Below are 18,979 nucleotides of genomic sequence, written 5' to 3'. Positions count from 1 at the left end.
GGAGTCGTCTTCTCATAATGCCCTTATTAAGATTACAAAGATTACAAAAGAATCCACAAGTATTACGGCACTGTGTGAGACTTATTTGTCATGATCAAAGGGAAGAACAAGACTGCAGTTCTGTGCAAAGTTGTGGAAATGGCCTCAGTTCCATGGGAAATGGTATTCCACAACAGACTTCACTAGAAGGATAATTGAAACCTTTTACTTTAACACTGAAAGCATAATTCAATGCATTCTCAAAATTCAAGTTTCAAGATATGGAGAGATGCTAACATTCTGTTACATAATTAACTAGAAAATACTTGAACAGAATTTTAGGAAACTATATAAAGAAAGGGAACATAAGTTTTTGTTAATTCTTGCTGAAGGCAACTTGAATTCATTTCTTATAACATTAACTAATCTTAGCAGCTAAATTTTTTTAAATGTGTGGAATAAAGAAAAGCACATCCATTCTTGACATTTTGGTGAATAAACTAACAGCTTTATTAATGAAGGCAAACATCAGATCATTGTATGAATATTATATATATATATAAAAAGAAATCCAAACTAACAGCATTGTATTTCAAAAGTACTGTACTTCTGTTTCTTTTAAAGAGACTTGTCATCTGTTTTTATAAAACAAAATGGGTACTCTTCTCCTAAAAAATCCTGGAAAAATGAAATAGTCAATTTCAAGCTGATGAATTGAACACACCTTTCTTTAAATGCAGACTATTGCTAGGAAGCAAATAAAGTCAAGCATCAGAAAGAAGATGTATGAGAAATGCATGAAAGTCAGAGAAAAGGGATGTAGTGAAATTACTGCTAATCCTTCCCCCTTATATTCAAAGACCATCCAAAACTGGTCTTTCATACAAATATAAAATAACTATAAAGACAGGGAATTTGAAACCATACCCATCTGAAATCCTTCATGATGCTTTTGTAATAGTTCTGATTCTTTTACCAAAAAGGTCAAAGTTAAAGATGTAGGAAGTGGAAGGGAATGAAGACGTTTAGTTTTAAATGTACAAGTAAGGCACAATATAAAGCCACATCATAATCTGTCATGAAGGATATAGGAAAGGACAAGAATCATACATGGTACAGTAGAACAAGCAATTATATTGACTGGAAAAGTGTGGCACCCAATTCAAAACTCAGACAAGATCTTAACAAGAGCGACTGGGACAGCATGCTTTCATATGGAGACAAACTCTATAAAGAATCCAGTGTATCTGAAACTAGGAAAAAAGGTTTTTGTTTTGTTTTTTTTTAAATCATAGTAGTACTAGAGTCAAAGTTTATAATTGCTTTGGAACAATGGGTTTACTTGAGGTGAATTCACAATGCCTTCACTTAAAGTAAGATTCTGGACTTCATTATGAGCTATCTGTATACCATGTATGAACACAGAAAACCTTTAGAGAACTCTTCTCTAATGATCTTCACCCAAAAATACATGCCACAATTTTCAAAAACAGAACATGTACAATTGTTGGGGTTTTTACATTACCCTTATAAGATTGGTTTGTGTGATACACTAAACGTATATATTTTAATGACAATAGAGGAAGCAGATTATTACTGGCATTAAAGTACAACCATTTCTAGACGGTTTTAAATGCCACAGAGTCCCCTGGTTAAAATGTAAAGCTGCACAGCTTGCCTATGTCATCTTTATGATAAAGTTAAAACAGCAAGAGGATTTAACTTTCACTCTACATTTTACTGCCAGGTTTTTATATAGATCAAGTATCGCTGCAGCATTCTGACCAGCCCAGATTTAGCAGCAAATGGCAGGAATCATATAAAATGCAATTTTTTTTAACAAAGTGCTTTTCTAAGATATACATACATATATAAATAGGTACAAAATAAAGTGTCAACATTAAAAAGCTCAACTATTTAAAAGCTTTTAACTATTTAACTTAAGTAGTACATATAAAACACTGAAACTCAAGAATATGGAATCTACTAAACAGATTCAAAGTCTTTTTTTTTTTGAAATGCAAGACCAAAAAATCAAATTCTGGTTTGCAGACAGGAAAAAAGTATCAAAAACCAGAATTCCTAACAGAGCAGCTAGAAAGGGGCAATTTTATAAACCTTATCAGCTGAATATCATGAGGTGATTTTCACCTGATTGCAAAACTGCCATAGTTTGAAACATTTTTCAATTTACCAGACACACTCTGTCAAAACTTCATATACTTCCAACTTGCAAGCCTGTGCTTTGCCTTCTCCCACTTAAAAATGAAAAGCTTTAAACGATGAACTTACATTCTATTAAACCATTAGACTTGAGCTTATCATCTGTTTAGCGTGAATGTATTAACCAGGTACATTTCCACCAAACACATAGAAAAATCTTGTGCATCACAGTTCAGCTACGGTGGTAAGACAATCCTTACAATCCTCCTTGGATTTCTTTTTTAAGATGTCAAAGAAGCAGGTAAGCAACATTGTTCATTTGTTACTGGGTGCTCTAGATCAAACCTTCACAAGCTATAGCTTCATATGCTATAGCTTACAAACGGGGTATCAAAGTAAAAGAAAAGAACAAATTATACTTTGACACTTTATAGTCAAAGTATAATTAAAAAATAAATCCTACAGTGGGTAATGGAGAAATACTTTTCCAGCAGCTATGCCTGAAATTTTTGGTATTTTTTTCCTTGCTAAATATGCTTTTTTTCTTTTTTTAGTTTTTAAGCCACCAGTTTTCAGAGTTCAAAACACAAGATTTGAGAATAAAACAGTTAAGAGAGACAGGATGGAAAAATCTGTGGGGGAAGGTTTATAATGCTGCCTTGACATAAGAAATTTCTCATCAAGAGGTAAAGCTTGAACACAGTTAACACACTGACTAATGAAGCTGTTTTATATGAGCAAAAAAGAGCACCTAAAAACTAAACGTGTTAATGTTTCTCAATTCTAGAAACTATAGAAGAATAAGTCACATGTTAAGTTTGAAGAAGCTAGTTTGAAAATACCTGTACAAAAATATAAAAATCTATAAATTGTTTTTGTTTTAAGCCTGTGTTGATCTTTGAAAATATTACATGCACAATAATACATCAATTGGAAAAGTGGCAACTAAAGAATTAGATATTTTTAGCTTTTTTCTTTCTTTACATATATATATATACATAATACAATAAAAATAATCTATTTTGTTGTCTGGTGGAAGTATACTACAATAAGCTAAATAAACATTTTAATTTTCAAAGTCAAAAACTATTTTACCAATAGCTTACTAAAATGAAATATATTAAAATTTCCTACAATAAGTGCAGAAATAAAAGACATCTAAATGGCCACCAACTTATCTACTATGGAAGCGAACTAGAGGAACAGCAAAATAATATTTGTATGTATGGATGCTCCTTCTGTAGATAATTGGACCCAAACAGAAATAAAATTCACAGTTCAGTAAGATCCCTAACCCTGACCTTTTTTTTTTCTTTTTTTTCTCCTTTTTTTCATACATTCATACAGTATCATGTAAGCTGTGCAAAACTTTACTTAGACTGGCAGTTTGCCATATCAGTTGCATTTGTCTTTGGTACAAAAAATAAAACAATCGCAATAATGTGCAAGTATTTGTCTTCTTCCGGTCAAGTACCGAAATATGAGTTTTCTAAAGCCATCTTTTTTTTGTTGTTTTTTTGTTTTGTTTTTTATACAATACACAGACTCTGTGGCATATATCTACATTTCAACATAGTCCTATATACATTCAAAAAATCTGAAAAAGAGTTGGAACAAAAAACATTTAAACCCCATAATTTTTCCATCTATATATCTTGTTTTTTCTCATTAGGGTTTTCATCATACAAAATATTACCAGTTTTATAGTTTCCCCAAAATACAAGGCACAAAGAATATGCTTTTTTTTTCTTACTTGCACAGACATTTGTGTATATATATATATATATATATATATATTTATATATATCATCTTGAGCTCTGACAATGAACATCTAATATGGCCCACAGGCACGAGTGCTGGGTGTGCCATATACAAGTGAGATTAATGGTTGTGGAAAATTAGAACAAAAAGCAGTAATTCTAAAAACAATTTAAACCGACTGTTTAAAAAAATGCTTCCTCAATTTTTTTGTGTGGTTCAGAGCATAAATCTGCCACAATACTTGGCATTTTACTATTTCACTCCTCCAAAATGTTTTGCTTTAACAGATTTTTGTAATCTGTATCTAAACATTTACTTAAACATATGATTTTCAATTCTGATGCCAGTAGCAGTTTTAATCATGGTTTATGCTCTGAAAATGCAATAATCAAGTATTTTGGATCATGCTTCACTTATGCTACTTAGTTATTAAAACAATGTAACCTAATTGTAAATGTTTACATAATGCTAACTGACATGCAAAACAGAATGAAAATTTACAATGGATAACGTGACAAAACGTAGACATTTCTGACCAGTGGTCCAATGAGGCTGATTACACCTTTGATGTTGGTATCCTTAATCCTACAAGGCCTCCAGTGGGATTCCCTTCTGCAGTCTTCTCTAACACTTGGTTAACAAATTCTGAGGTTTGCCCAGCAACTGGTAGACCTGAAGAGAAGAATAAAAGGCACATCTAGACACAGAAATGGAAGGCCATGAAGGGCAGGGAAGGAGCTGGTAACAACTGAGGTTCAGGTGTGGCCCTCAGCTTGATATTGGTCCCAAATGAATTCCCTGGCACTTGTTATTGCAGCTCAGAAAACAATGCTACCCTTCATATTACTGTCTAAAATTTTAAGATTAGAAGAGTCAAACCAAGAATAGCCATGAAAAATCATAAACCAACATTTAAAGTGAGGTAGATGACAAGTGTAACAGCCCAAATAACAGTCCAAACCCAAACCCAAAGCCTGCCAACAGGCACTGCTTCCCATGCCCTGGTTTTTCCCTGTTCTCTCAGCCAGTCTCTTCCAATTACTCTAAACTCACCAAGTCCCATGGGTGGGTTTCATCCATGAAACTGAAAATACAGACCTGCAGGATGTTTTGGGTCATTTTTATAATTACTGGATACAGTTTAAGTTTCCTTTTCTTCATTTAAAAAAGTGAATGAATGAATAAGAAATGTTGGAAGAGAAGAGGGAGAAAGGTGGGAGCAGCATAAGTATGTAGATTTTCTCATCTTCCTCATCTTCCATAGTAAGCCCAAAAGATAAAATCAGTAAATCAAATAACAGAGGTATAAGCACATTTTTTAAAGTATTAAGAAAAATAAAAAGGATGGAAATAGAAATATATTTGTCAGCTAGGCGCGGTGGCTCATGCCTGTAATCCCAGCACTTTGGGAGGCTGAGGCAGGCGGATCACCTAAGGTTGGCGGATCACCTGAGGTCGACAGATCACCTGAGGTCGGGAGTTCGAGACCAGCCTGACCAACATGGAGAAACCCCGTCTCTACTGAAAACACAAAATTAGCCAGGTGTGGTGGCACATGTCTATAATCCCAGCTACTTGGGAGGCTGACGCAGGAGAACCGCTTGAACCCGGGGGGTGGAGGTTACGGCAAGCCGAGATTGTGCCACTGCACTCCAGCCTGGGCAACAAGAGTGAAACTCTGTCTCAAAAAAAAAAAGCAAGGAAAAGAAAGGGAGAGGAGGGGAGGGGAGGGGAGGGAAAGGAAAAAGAATTTGTCGGCCGGGTGCAGTGGCTCACACCTGTAACACCAACACTCTGGGAGGCCAAGGCAGGCAGATCACCTGAGGTCAGGAGTTTGAGACCAGCCTGGCCAACATGGTGAAATCCTGTCTCTACAAAAAATACAAAAAATTAGCCAGCCATGGTGGCGGGCGCCTGTAATCCCAGCTACTCATGAGGCTGAGGCAGGAGAACTGCTTGAACCCAGGAGGCAGAGATTGCAATGAGTCAAGATTGTGCCACTGCACTCCAGCCTGGACAACAAGAGTGAAACTCCATCTCAAAAAACAAAAAAAAAAAAAAGAAAGAAAGAAATATATTTGTCATTGCTCATAGGAAGAAGACAAAAGATACCATAAAAAATATTGGCCGGGGGTGGTGGCTCAGGCCTGTCATCCCAACACTTTGGGAGGCCGAGGTGGGCAGAGCACAGGTCAGGAGTTTGAGACCAGTCTGGTCAACAAGTTGAAACCCTGCCTTTACTAAAAATACAAAAATTAGCTGGGCATGGTGGCAGGTACCTGTAATGCCAGCTACTCAGGAGGCTGAGACAGGAGAATCACTTGAACCTAGGAGGCAGAGGTTGCAGTGAGCTGAGATTGCACCACTGCACTCCAGCCAGGGTGACAGAGCAAGACTCCATCTCCAAAAAAAAAAAAAGTGTGTGTGTGTGTGTATATACACGTATATACATGTATATATATGTACACATATATACATATATATGTACACATATATACATATATATGTACACATATATACATATATATGTACACATATATACATATATATACACATATATACATATATATATATACACACACACACACAAGCTTAACCATGTGATCAAACTTAGCATGACCAAATGAGACAATCTGATATTAAGTGCCTCTTGACTGATGGAATGAAAAGGATGTATGATGCATTCTTACCAGAAAATCTAACTGCATTTAGTCATGAAGAAACAGATAAATCCAAATGTTGAGACATTTTACAAGACCTCGATTTTTCATAAAAATAAAATAAGATGGGGAGGAGACTGATGTAGACTAAAGAAAACAAAAGAAGAGATATAACTAAATGCAATGCATGATCCTCGACTGGATCACACACAAAAAAACAAAACCAAAAAAATGCTATAATGGACATTATTGAGACAACTGGGAAAATGGATTCCATATTAGATATTATATCAATGTTGAAGCGCTAGGATGTGACACTGGCATTGTGGCTAAGACAATGTCCTTGTTTTCAAGCAATACAGGCTAAAATAGTTAGAGATAAAGAATCATGATTTTTATGAGTTATTTTCAAATATTCCCTGTCCAAAATATACATGTAGACAGAGGTAGAAATAAAGCAAATGTAGCAAAATATTAACAACTGATGAGGGCTGGGTGGGGTGGCTCATGCCTATAATCCCAGTGCTTTGGGAAGCTGAGACGGAAGGATCACTTGAGCCTAGCCTGGGCAACACAGCAAGAACTCGTCTCTACAAACATAAAAATAAGTTTGCTGCTGGTCACGTGAGCTGGCTCATGCCTGTAATCCCAGCACTTTGGGTGGCCAAGGTGGGTGGATCACGTGGGGTCAGGAGTTTGAGACCAGCCTGGTCAACATGGTGAAACCCTGTCTCTACTAAAAATGCAAAAACATTAGCCAAGCATGGTGGTGTACGCCCAGTGACTTGGGAGTCAGCTGAGGCAGGAGAATCGCTTGAATCTGCCAGGCAGAGGTTGCAGTGAGCCAAGATCACGCCACTGCACTCCAGCCTGGGAGACAGAGTGAGACTCCATTTCAAAAATAATAATAAAAATAAAAATAAATAAATTAGCTGGACATGGTGGCACACATCTGTAGTCCTAGATAACTGGGAGTTGGTGCTGAAAGATCGCTTGAGTCCAGGAGTTGGAGGCTGCAGTGAGCTATGATAGCACCACTGCATTCCAGCCTGGGTGACAGAGCGAGACTGGTTTCCAAAAAAAAAAAAAAGCAATGAATTTTAAAAAACAACGAAAACAATTGGTGAATCTAGTTGAACGAAACATATATGTTCATCATACAATTCTTTCTCCTTTTCTATAGGATTAAAATCTTAAATGAAAAGTTGACAGACAAAATAAGTATACATTTTATGTTACAGTTAAAAGCCAACTCACAAGGTAAAAACACAAAGCTTTGCAAATTATCAGAGGATACAAACAAAAGTGAAACCATAATGGATCATATAAAGGCAAAAAAAGGCCACATAAACTCTAGCAGATCTTTTGATGACAGCACTAAAACCAAACATAGATCAATATTTTTAAAAATAAGCTAAACTCACCTATTAAAGTACAACTTCCAGAATAAATAACAAAGAAAATCCAAATATATGCTACACAAAAAAATCTAGGCCAAGCGCGGTGGCTCACTCCTGTACTGTAATCCCAGCACTGTGGGAGGCCGAGGTGGGTGGATCATGAGGTCAGGAGTTTGAGGCCAGCCTGAACAACATGGTGAAACTCCATCTCTACTAAAAATACAAAAATTAGCCAGGTGTGGTGGCATGCGCCTATAATCCCAGCTACTCAGGAGGCTGAGGCAGGAGAATCGCTTGAACCTGGGAGGCGGAGGTTACAGTGAACCGAGATCACGCCATTACACTCCAGTCTGGGCGACAGGGCGAGACTCTGTCTCCAAGACTGTAAAAAAAAGGAGTACTAAGAAAAAATTCTCTGATATCTGAATTAAAATTAAGCTAAATTTTAATTTAACTAAAATTTTTTTTCTTTTTTTTTTTTTTTTTTTGAGATGAGGTCTGTCACTCAGGCTGGAGTACAATGGCACAATCTTGGCTCACTGCAGCCTCCATCTCCTGGGCAAAAGTGATCCTCTCACCTCAGCCTCCTGAGAAGCTGGGATTACAGGCTTGCCTCACCATGCCTGGCTAATTTTTTGTATTTTTTTTTTTTTTTCTAGAAATGGGGTCTCCTTATGTTGCCCAAGCTGGCTTCGAACTCCTGGGCTCAAGTGATCCTCCCACCTTGGTCTCCCAAAATGTTGAGATTATAGGCATGAGCCACTGCACCTGGCTAAAATGTTTTAAAAAGGTGTAACTAATATAAAATGATTCAGAAGGATTGAAAATAAAAGAGTAGACAAAGGAATACCAAACAAATATAAATATTATAAACAATACCAAACAAATATAAAAAAGCTGCACTCGTGATAATACCAGACAAGAAGTGTACTTCGTGATGATCAAAATTGTAATTCATAATGCAGATTTAGTACTAATAAATACTATTCAAACATCCTGACATTCAGAAGCAAAAACACAGAAAATATGAGATGAAACTGAAATACATTACTGGGAACTTTTCTCAGTTCTACACAGAGTAAATGGGCTGCCACCCGCCCCCCCCAAAAAAAGAAAAAGCTTAATTAAAAATACCTAGTCAATATGTGGGAATCTTATTATAAAATAGAAAATACATCTTCTTTTAAAACTCCCACAGAACATTAAAAATTGTAATCTTATATTAGGCAACCAAGAAAATCTCAATAAATCCACAAAAAACTAGAGGTCAGTAATAAAACTAGAAAACAATAATCCCTACCTGCTGGGGGAAATTTTAAATCTCTCTCAAAAGAATTCTTGGGTTAAAGAGTAAATCAAACCTAAAATTTCAAAGTATTCAGAAAACAATAAAAATGACAAATCAGAACTTACGTCAGAATTTAAATCAGCTAAAGTAGCTCTAAGAAGAAAATTCAAAGGCTGTTATTTACATGAATGGTCAAGAAAGAATAAAAAGAAAAAAATTAAGCATCTAACAACTCAAGAAATTAGAACTGGTAAGTTAAGAGCTGGTTTTGGGGGGAGAAAGTAGAATAACCTATAATGAATCAAGAAATAAGGGAGAACAGACACAAAATAAGAAATGAAAATGGAACACTAACAACAGATACAGAAGAAATAAAAAATCAAACAAAAATGCTTTGCTCACTTTTAAGAAATTTGAGGCCCAGGAGGAAGTAATTTTTCAGGAATACATAAATTATCAAAAATGACTCCAGAAGAATTTGCAACCTGACAGAGAAATTACCTTTAAGAAAAATAAACTCTCCTTCCTTCCTTCCCTCCCTCCCTCCCTTCCTTCTTGCTTTCTTCTTTTCTTCCCTCTGTGGCTCACGCTGGACTACACTGGGCTCACTGCAGACTCCCTGCGTCCGGCTCCCGTGATTCTCCTGCCCTGGCCTGCGGGCTGCCTGGGATTGCCGGCGCGCGCCACCACCCCTCCCTGGTTTTTCTCCTTTGGCTGGAGGCGCGGTTTCGCCATGTCGGCCGGGCTGGTCTCCAGCTCCTGACCTCGAGTGGTCTGCCCGCCTCAGCCTCCCGAGGTGCTGGGACTGCAGACGGGGGCTCGCTCACTCGGTCCTCGGTGTTGCCCGAGCTGGAGTGCGGTGGCGTGGTCTTGGCTCGCTGCAGCCTCTGCCTCCCAGCCGCCTGCCTTGGCCTCCCAGGGTGCTGGGATTGCAGCCTCTGCCCGGCCGCTGCCCCGTCTGGGAGGTGAGGAGCGTCTCTGCCTGGCCGCCCACCGTCCAGGTTATGAGGAGCTCCTCTGCCCGGCCGCTCCGTCTGGGAAGTGAGGAGCGCCTCTGCCCAGCCACCCCGTCTGGGAAGTGAGGAGCACCTCTGCCCGGCTGCCCCGTCTGGGATGTGGGGAGCACCTCTGCCTGGCCCCCCGTCTGGGAGGTCTACCACAGAGGCCAGAAGCAATGTGGGGGCTGGACATGGTGGCTCACGCCTGTAGTCCCAGTACTCTGGGAGGCCGGGGCGGGTTGATCACTTGAGGCTAGGAGTTCGAGACCAGCCTGGCCAACATGGCGAAACATATGAAAAATACAACTGACCAAGCAACCAACCAACCAAGCGACAACAAAACAGGTCTACCCTGGAGTCATACTCTAATTTTTTCTATTTTCCTCCCTTTCTGATCCTTTATCCCACTTTCTTTTTCTTCCTCTTCCTTCTCCTTCTTCTTTGTCAAATAGAGGATTGAGTTATTATCATTGATCCATACAAAGTCCCTGTCTCATTTATTTTCTTTAATTCCCACCCCCCATTTCTATTCCCCGTCTTCCCATGTGCAACCTTCCTAATATGTTTGATATGCATCTTTTTGTTTGTATGTACTTTTAGAAAATGTTTATTGTTTTGTGTGCAATAAAAAAATAAAATAAAAAAAGATGACATGATGACAGAAGGCAAAAAAAAAAAGAAAAATAAACTCAGGCCGGGCGCAGTGGCTCACGCCTGTAATCCCAGCACTTTGGGAGGCTGAGGTGGGTGGATCACGAGGTTAGGAGTTTGAGACCAGCCTGGCCAAGATGGTAAAACCTCGTCTCTACTAAAAATACAAAAATTAGCCGGGTGCGGTGGCATGCGCCTGTAGTCCCAGCTACTTGCTAGGCTGAGACAGGAGAATCACTTGAACCTAAGAGGCAGAGGATGCAGTGAGCCGAGATCGTGCCACTGCACTCTATCCCGGGTGACACAGCGAGACCCCATCTCAAAAAAAAAAAGAAAGAAAAGAAAAATAAACTCAGCTAGGCTCAGTGGCTCATGACTATAGCACTTTGAGAGGCTGAGACGGGAAGATCACTTGAGGTCAGGACTTTGAGACCAGCCTGGCCAACATGGTGAAACCCCGTCTCCATTAAAAACACAAAAATTAGCTGCACATGGTGGCACATGCTACTCAGAAGGCTGAGACATAAGAACCACTTGAACCCAGGAGGTGGAGGTTGCAGTGAGTCAAGGTAGTGCCACTGCACTCTAGCCTGGGTGACAGAGGGAGACTGTCTCAAAAAAAAAAAAAGAAAAAGAAACTCCAACCCATTTAAACTGGTCCAGGGGCAAATTCTGGGAAGACAGCTATATAGTTGTTGTTATTTTTTTTTTTTTTTTTTTTTTTTTTTTTTTTTTTTTTTTTTTTTTTGAGACGGAGTCTCGCTCTGTCACCCAGGCTGGAGTGCAGTGGCGCGATCTCGGCTCACTGCAAGCTCCACCTCCCGGGTTCACGCCATTCTCCTGCCTCAGCCTCTCCGAGTAGCTGGGACTACAGGCGCCCGCCACCACGCCCGGCTAATTTTTTTTTTGTATTTTTAGTAGAGACGGGGTTTCACCGTGGTCTCGATCTCCTGACCTCGTGATCCGCCCGCCTCGGCCTCCCAAAGTGCTGGGATTACAAGCGTGAGCCACCGCGCCCGGCCTTTAGTTGTTGTTATTGTTGTTGTTGTTTTTGAGAAAGGGTCTCACTCTGTTGCCCAGGCTGGAGTGCAGTGGTGCAATCACTGCTCATTGAAGCCTTGAACTTCCAGGTTCAGGCTGGTCTTGAACTCCTGACTTCAATCGATCCTCCCACCTCAGCCTCCCAAAGTGTTGGGATTACAGGCATGAGCCACTGTGCTCAGCCACCACACAGATTTTTAATCTTCATTTCCCCATATAAAAACAGAGCAACTAAATGGCAAAACCATAAACCCATGGAAAATATTTACAAGTGATAAGGTATCCCTAGGAACATTCAAGAAGGTGGGAACAAACTACCAAAAACTTTAAGACATGTATGGCAACAGCATTATCAATATTTATCAATATTTATGTGTATGGGCCAAAAGGAAGTAATGGACATGAGAACAAAAAAAAATTTCTAAATAGCCAATAGGTTACCCACTGGCAAGTACAGCGGAGTCAACTTGAGAACTGCAGCTAAAGCTGTGAGGGATTTTCTCCAACCCAATATTGAATACGAGGTGAGTACAAGGAGCCCACAGTCAGAAGTGAAGGGGCCCACAGTTGAGCCTCTGTGAACTCTGAAAATGGACCAGCCAGGACTCTTGCAGGACAGGAGCAAGCCATGATAAAACGAAAAAAAAAACTGGCCAGGTGCAGTGGCTCAGGCCTGTAATCCCAATACTTTGGGAGGCCAAGGCGGGCAGATCACTTGATGTCAGGAGTTTGATACTAGCCTGGCCAACATGGTGAAACCCCATCTCCAGTAAAAACACAAAAATCAGCCAGGCATGGTGGTGTGTGCCTGTAATCCCAGCTACTGGGGAGGCTGAGGCAGGAAAATCGCTTGAACCTGGGAGGCAGAGGCTGCAGGGAGCCAAGATCACACCACTGCACTCCAGCCTGGGTGACAGAGTGAGACTCCGTCTCAAAACAAAACAAAAAACCCTGGGGTTGAAATTAAAATCGAGCAAGAAAGGAACTAAAGATATGAAACAGAGATGGTCCAAATAAAATGAGGGAGGGGAGCAGAACAAGAAATCTCAGAAAGCCAGGTGCCATTTTTTTGTTTTTGTTTCAGAGATGGGTTGCCATGTTGCCCAGGCTGGTCTAGAACTCTTGACCTCACACGATCCTCCTGCCTCAGCCTCCCAAGTGACTGGGATTACAGAAAAAAGCCACCAAATCTGGCATGCCATGTTTTTTTGTTTTGTTTTGTTTTGTTTTGTTTTGTTTTGTTTTGTTGAGAAGGAGTCTCGCTCTGTCGCCCAGGCGGGAAAGCAGTGGTGCAATCTTGGCTCACTGTAACCTCTGCCTCCTGGGTTCAAGCAATTCTCCTGCCTCAGCCTCCCAAGTAGCTGGGACTACAGGGACGTGCCACCACGCCCAGCTATTTTTTTGTATTTTTAGTAGAGACGGGGTTTCACCATGTTAGCTAGGGTGGTCTCAATCTCCTGACCTCGTGATCTGCCTGCCTCGGCCTCCCAAAGTGCTGGGATTACAGGCGTGAGCCACCGCGCCCAGACACCATGTTTTTAAACGTTAACTGAAAAACGGAGACTCTGTGAAAAAAGAAAAGCTATTCTGAACCAAACCTTCTTTTAAAAGTTCAGAGGAACTAATTTCACATATATATGAACAACAGAGAAGTATCAAGGTCAGAATCCCACAACTTTTTCTAAGAAAAAAGAGAATAAAAGAAAGAAAATGGCACGACACATGAAAGAACATAAATCAGAAATAGAATAACTAAGAAATAAGGTGACAAAATTCAGAAAAGAATTAGAAATACAGGGGAGAATTCCTGAAATTAAAAGGAACCTAAGATCAGCAAGTAATGACAGCAAATAATGCTTTAAGAGAAACAGAAGGTAAAAAGGAGAAATAATGTTAGAAATGAAGAGATAAAAATGATTCAAGAAAAACTGACACAAGGCAGGAAGATCATTTGAAGTCAGGAGTTCGAGACCAGCCTGGCCAACATGTTGAAACCCCACCTCTACTAAAAAATACAAAAATTAGCCAGGTGTGGTGGCGGGTGCCTGTAATCCCAGCTACTCAGGAGGCTGAGGCAGGAGAATCACTTGAACCTGGGAGGTGGAGGCTGCAGTGAGCTAAGATTGTGCCACTGCACTACTGCCTGAGTGACAGAGCAAAACACTGTCTCAAAAAAAATAAAAAAAAAAGAAGAAGAAGAAAGAAGAAAGAAGAAGAAAAGAGAAAAGAAAGACAGACAAATACTAAAGATGGGCCAAAAAGAGCCAATCTATAGATAATAAGAGTCCCTACAGAAGAAAAGCAAAGCAAGGGAACAGATCAAACACTAAAAACATTTGAAAGTACATATTGAAAGAACACAGTAAAACATAAAAATGTCAAATAAAAATGACCAACTCTAAGATATAACCTAGTAAAATCACTGGTATTTAAAGAAAAAATCCTTTTGGCACCTAGGCAAAAACAGAAAAGTACTTTAAAGAAAAAATAATTAGTCAATATTGGCTTTTCTTTTTTCTTTCCTTTTTTTTTTTTTGAGACAGAGTTTTGCTCTGTCACCCAGGCTAGAGTGCAGTGGTGTAATCTTGGCTCACTGCAACCTCCACCCTTCCTGCATTCAAGCGATTCTCCTGCCTCAGCCTCCCAAGTACCTGGGATTATAGGCGCCTGCCACCATGCCCAGCTAATTTTTGTATTTTTAGTAGAGACAGGGTTTTACTATGTTGGCCAGGCTGGTCTCGAACTCCTGACCTCAAGGGATCCGCCCGCCCTGGTCTCCCAAAGTGTTGGGATTACAGGCATGAGCCACCAACGCCCAGCCAGTATTAGCTTTTCTACAGCAACACTTTATGCCAAAAGAAAATGGAGACTCATATTCAAGATACTCAAGGAAAGAAAATACGAGTTGAGGATTTTATACCTGGTAAAACTGACTTTCAAGTGTAAAGGAGTACATAAGCTTACCAAACATATAAGATGTTTACATTAAAAAATAAAAAGGTAAAAATAACTTTTTCTTGTAATGTTAAATTTCCCCCTGTAGCTAATAAAGGAAGAATAAAAATGCTTTTAAAAATAAAAGGAGGGATTATGGGTGGAGCCAAGATGGCCGAATAGGAACAGCTCCGGTCTCCAGCTCCCAGCCCCAGCGACACAGAAGACTGGTGATTTCTGCATTTCTGCTTGAGGTACCGGTTTCATCTCACTAGGGAGTGCCTAACAGTGGGTGCAGGACAGACGGTGAAGCGCACTGTGCGCGAGCCGAAGCAGGGCGAGGCATTGCCTCAACTCGGGAAGTGCAAGGGGTCAGGGAGTTCCCTTTCCTAGTCAAAGAAAGGGGAAACAGACGGCACCTGGAATATCGGGTCAGTCCCATCCTAATACTGCGCTTCTCCAACGGGCCTGGAAAACGGCACACTAGGAGATTGTGTCCCGCACCTGGCTCGGAGGGTCCTATGCCCACGGAGTCTCGCTGATTGCTAGCACAGCAGTCTGAGATCAAGCTGCAAGGCGGCAGCGAGGCTGGGGGAGGGGCGCCCGCCATTGCCCAGGCTTGCTTAGGTAAACAAAGCAGCCAGGAAGCTCGAACTGGGTGGAGCCCACCATAGCTCAAGGAGGCCTGCCTGCCTCTGTAGGCTCCACCTCTGGGGGCAGGGCACAGACAAACAAAAACTCAGCAAAGAACCTCCACAGACTTAAATGCCCCTGTCTGACTGACAGCTTTGAAGAGAGTAGTGGTTCTCCCAGCACGCAGCTGGAGATCTGAGAACGGACAGACTGCCTCCTAAAGTGGGTCCCTCACCCCTAAGCAGCCTAACTGGGAGGCACCCCCCCCAGTAGGGACAGACTGACACCTCATTCAACCGGGTACTCCTCTGAGACAAAACTTTCAGAGGAACTATCAGACAGCTGAATTTGTGGTCTCACGAAAATCCGCTGTTCTGCAGCCACCGCTGCTGACACCCAGCCAAACAGGGTCTGGAGCGGACCTCTAGTAAACTCCAACAGACCTGCAGCTGAGGGTCCTGTCTGGTAGAAGGAAAACTAACAAACAGAAAGGACTTCAACACCCAAAACCCATCTGTACATCACCATCACCAAAGACAAAAAGTAGATAAAACCACAAAGATGGGGAAAAAACAGAGCAGAAAAACTGGAAACTCTAAAAAACAGAGCACCTCTCCTCCTCCAAAGGAACGCAGTTCTTCACCAGCAACGGAACAAAGCTGGATGGAGGATGACTTTGATGAGTTGAGAGAAGAAGGCTTCAGACGATCAAACTACTCTGAGCTACGAGAGGAAATTCAAAACAATAGCAAAGAAGTTAAAAACTTTGAAAAAAAATTAGAAGGATGGATAACTAGAATAACCAATGGAGAGAAGGGCTTAAAGGAGCTGATGGAGCTGAAAGCCAAGTTTCGAGAACTACGCGAAGATTGCAGAAGCCTCAGTAGCAGATGCGATCAACTGGAAGAAAGGGTATCACTGATGGAAGATGAAATGAATGAAATGAAGAGACAAGGGAAGTTTAGAGAAAAAAGAATAAAAAGAAATGAACAAAGCCTCCAAGAAATTTGGGACTATGTGAAAAGACCAAACCTACGTCTGATTGGTGTACCTGAAAATGATGGGGAGAATGGAACCAAGTTGGAAAACACTCTGCAAGATATTATCCAGGAGAACTTCCCCAATCTAGCAAGGCAGGCCAGCATTCAGATTCAGGAAATACAGAGAACGCCACAAAGATACTCCTCGAGAAGGGCAACTCCAAGACACATAATTGTCAGATTCACCAAAGTTGAAATGAAGGAAAAAATGTTAAGGGCAGCCAGAGAGAAAGGTCGGGTTACCCACAAAGGGAAGCCCATCAGACTAACAGCTGATCTCTCAGCAGAAACTCTACAAGCCAGAAGAGAGTGGGGGCCGATATTCAACATTCTTAAAGAAAAGAATTTTCAACCCAGAATTTCCTATCCCGCCAAACTAAGCTTCATCAGTGAAGGAGAAATAAAATACTTTACAGACAAGCAAACGCTGAGTGATTTTGTCACCACCAGGCCTGCCCTAAAAGAGCTCCTGAAGGAAGCACTAAACATGGAAAGGAACAACCGGTTCCAGCCACTGCAAAAACATGCCAAATTGTAAAGACCATCGAGGCTAGGAAGAAACTATAGCAACTAACAAGCAAAATAACCAACTAACATCATAATGACAGGATCAGATTCACACATAACAATATTAACGTTAAATGTAAATGGGCTAAATGCTCCAATCAAAAGACACAGACTGGCAAACTGGATAAGGAGTCAGGACCCATCAGTGTGCTGTATTCAGGAAACCCATCTCACGTGCAGAGACACACATAGACTCAAAATAAAGGGATGGAGGAAGATCTATCAAGCAACTGGAAAACAAAAAAAGGCAGGGGTTGCAATCCTAGTCTCTGATAAAATAGACTTTAAACCAACAAAGATCATAAGAGACAAAGAAGGCCATTACATAATGGTAAAGGGATCAATTCAACAAGAAGAGCTAACTATCCTAAATATATATGCACCCAACACAGGAGCACCCAGATTCATAAAGCAAGTCCTCAGTGACCTACAAAGGGACTTAAACTCCCACACAATAATAATGGGAGATTTTAACACCCCACTGTCAGCATTAGACAGATCAACGAGACAGAAAGTTAACAAGGATATCCAGGAATTGAACTCAGCTCTACATAAAGTGGACCTAATAGACATCTACAGAACTCTCCACCCCAAGTCAACAGAATATACATTTTTTTCAGCACCACACCACACCTATTCCAAAATTGACCACATAGTTGGAAGTAAAGCTCTCCTCAGCAAATGTAAAAGAACAGAAATTATAACAAACTGTCTCTCAGACCACAGTGCAATCAAACTAGAACTCAGGATTAAGAAACTCACTCAAAACCGCTCAACTACATGGAAACTGAACAACCTGCTCCTGAATGACTATTGGGTACATAATGAAATGAAGGCAGAAATAAAGATGTTCTTTGAAACCAACGAGAACAAAGACACAACCTACCAGAATCTCTGGGACACATTCAAAGCAGTGTGTAGAGGGAAATTTATAGCACTAAATGCCCACAAGAGAAAGCAGGAAAGATCCAAAATTGACACCCTAACATCACAATTAAAAGAACTAGAAAAGCAAGAGCAAACACATTCAAAAGCTAGCAGAAGGCTAGAAATAACTAAAATCAGAGCAGAACTGAAGGAAATAGAGACACAAAAAACCCTTCAAAAAATTAATGAATCCAGGAGCTGGTTTTTTGAAAAGATCAACAAAATTGATGGACCGCTAGCAAGACTAATAAAGAAGAAAAGAGAGAAGAATCAAATAGATGCAATAAAAAACGAAAAAGGGGATATCACCACCGATCCCACAGAAATACAATCTACCATCAGAGAATACTACAAACACCTCTATGCAAATAAGCTAGAAAATCTAGAAGAAATGGATAAATTCCTCGACAAATACACCCTCCCAAGACTAAACCAGGAAGAAGTTGAATCTCTGAATAGACCAATAACAGCTTCTGAAATTGTGGCAATAATCAATAGCTTACCAACCAAAAAGAGTCCAGGACCTGATGGATTCACAGCTGAATTCTACCAGAGGTACAAGGAGGAACTGGTACCATTCCTTCTGAAACTATTCCAATCAATAGAAAAAGAGGGAATCCTCCCTAACACATTTTATGAAGCCAGCATCATCCTGATACCAAAACCTGGCAGAGACATAACCAAAAAAGAGAATTTCAGACCAATATCCTTGATGAACATTGATGCAAAAATCCTCAATAAAATACTGGCAAACCGAATCCAGCAGCACATCAAAAAGCTTATCCACCATGATCAAGTGGGCTTCATCCCTGGGATGCAAGGCTGGTTCAACATACGCAAATCAATAAATGTAATCCAGCATATAAACAGAACCAAAGACAAAAACCACATGATTATCTCAATAGATGCAGAAAAGGCCTTTGACAAAATTCAACA

General features: G+C 40.4%; 1 protein-coding gene across 6 annotated transcripts in view; it reads right to left on the bottom strand.

Moving 5' to 3' along the window:
* Positions 1-465: 465 nt before the first annotated feature.
* Positions 466-18,979, bottom strand: part of CREBRF (CREB3 regulatory factor) — an 88,141-nt gene continuing 69,627 nt past the window's right edge. For all 6 annotated transcript variants that reach the window (XM_032158644.2, XM_032158646.2, XM_058440150.1 and 3 more), the window contains one exon: positions 466-4,576. In XM_032158644.2, the coding sequence (XP_032014535.1) occupies positions 4,461-4,576 (116 nt within the window). In that variant the 3' untranslated portion in view covers positions 466-4,460. The remainder of the gene's footprint in view (positions 4,577-18,979) is intronic.

Source organism: Hylobates moloch, unplaced genomic scaffold (assembly GCF_009828535.3).
Source record: "Hylobates moloch isolate HMO894 unplaced genomic scaffold, HMol_V3 SCAFFOLD_6, whole genome shotgun sequence".
Taxonomy (NCBI): Eukaryota; Metazoa; Chordata; class Mammalia; order Primates; family Hylobatidae; genus Hylobates; species Hylobates moloch.
The sequence above is the reverse complement of the archived record's forward strand: the minus strand, read 5'-3'. Positions and strand labels throughout refer to the sequence as shown.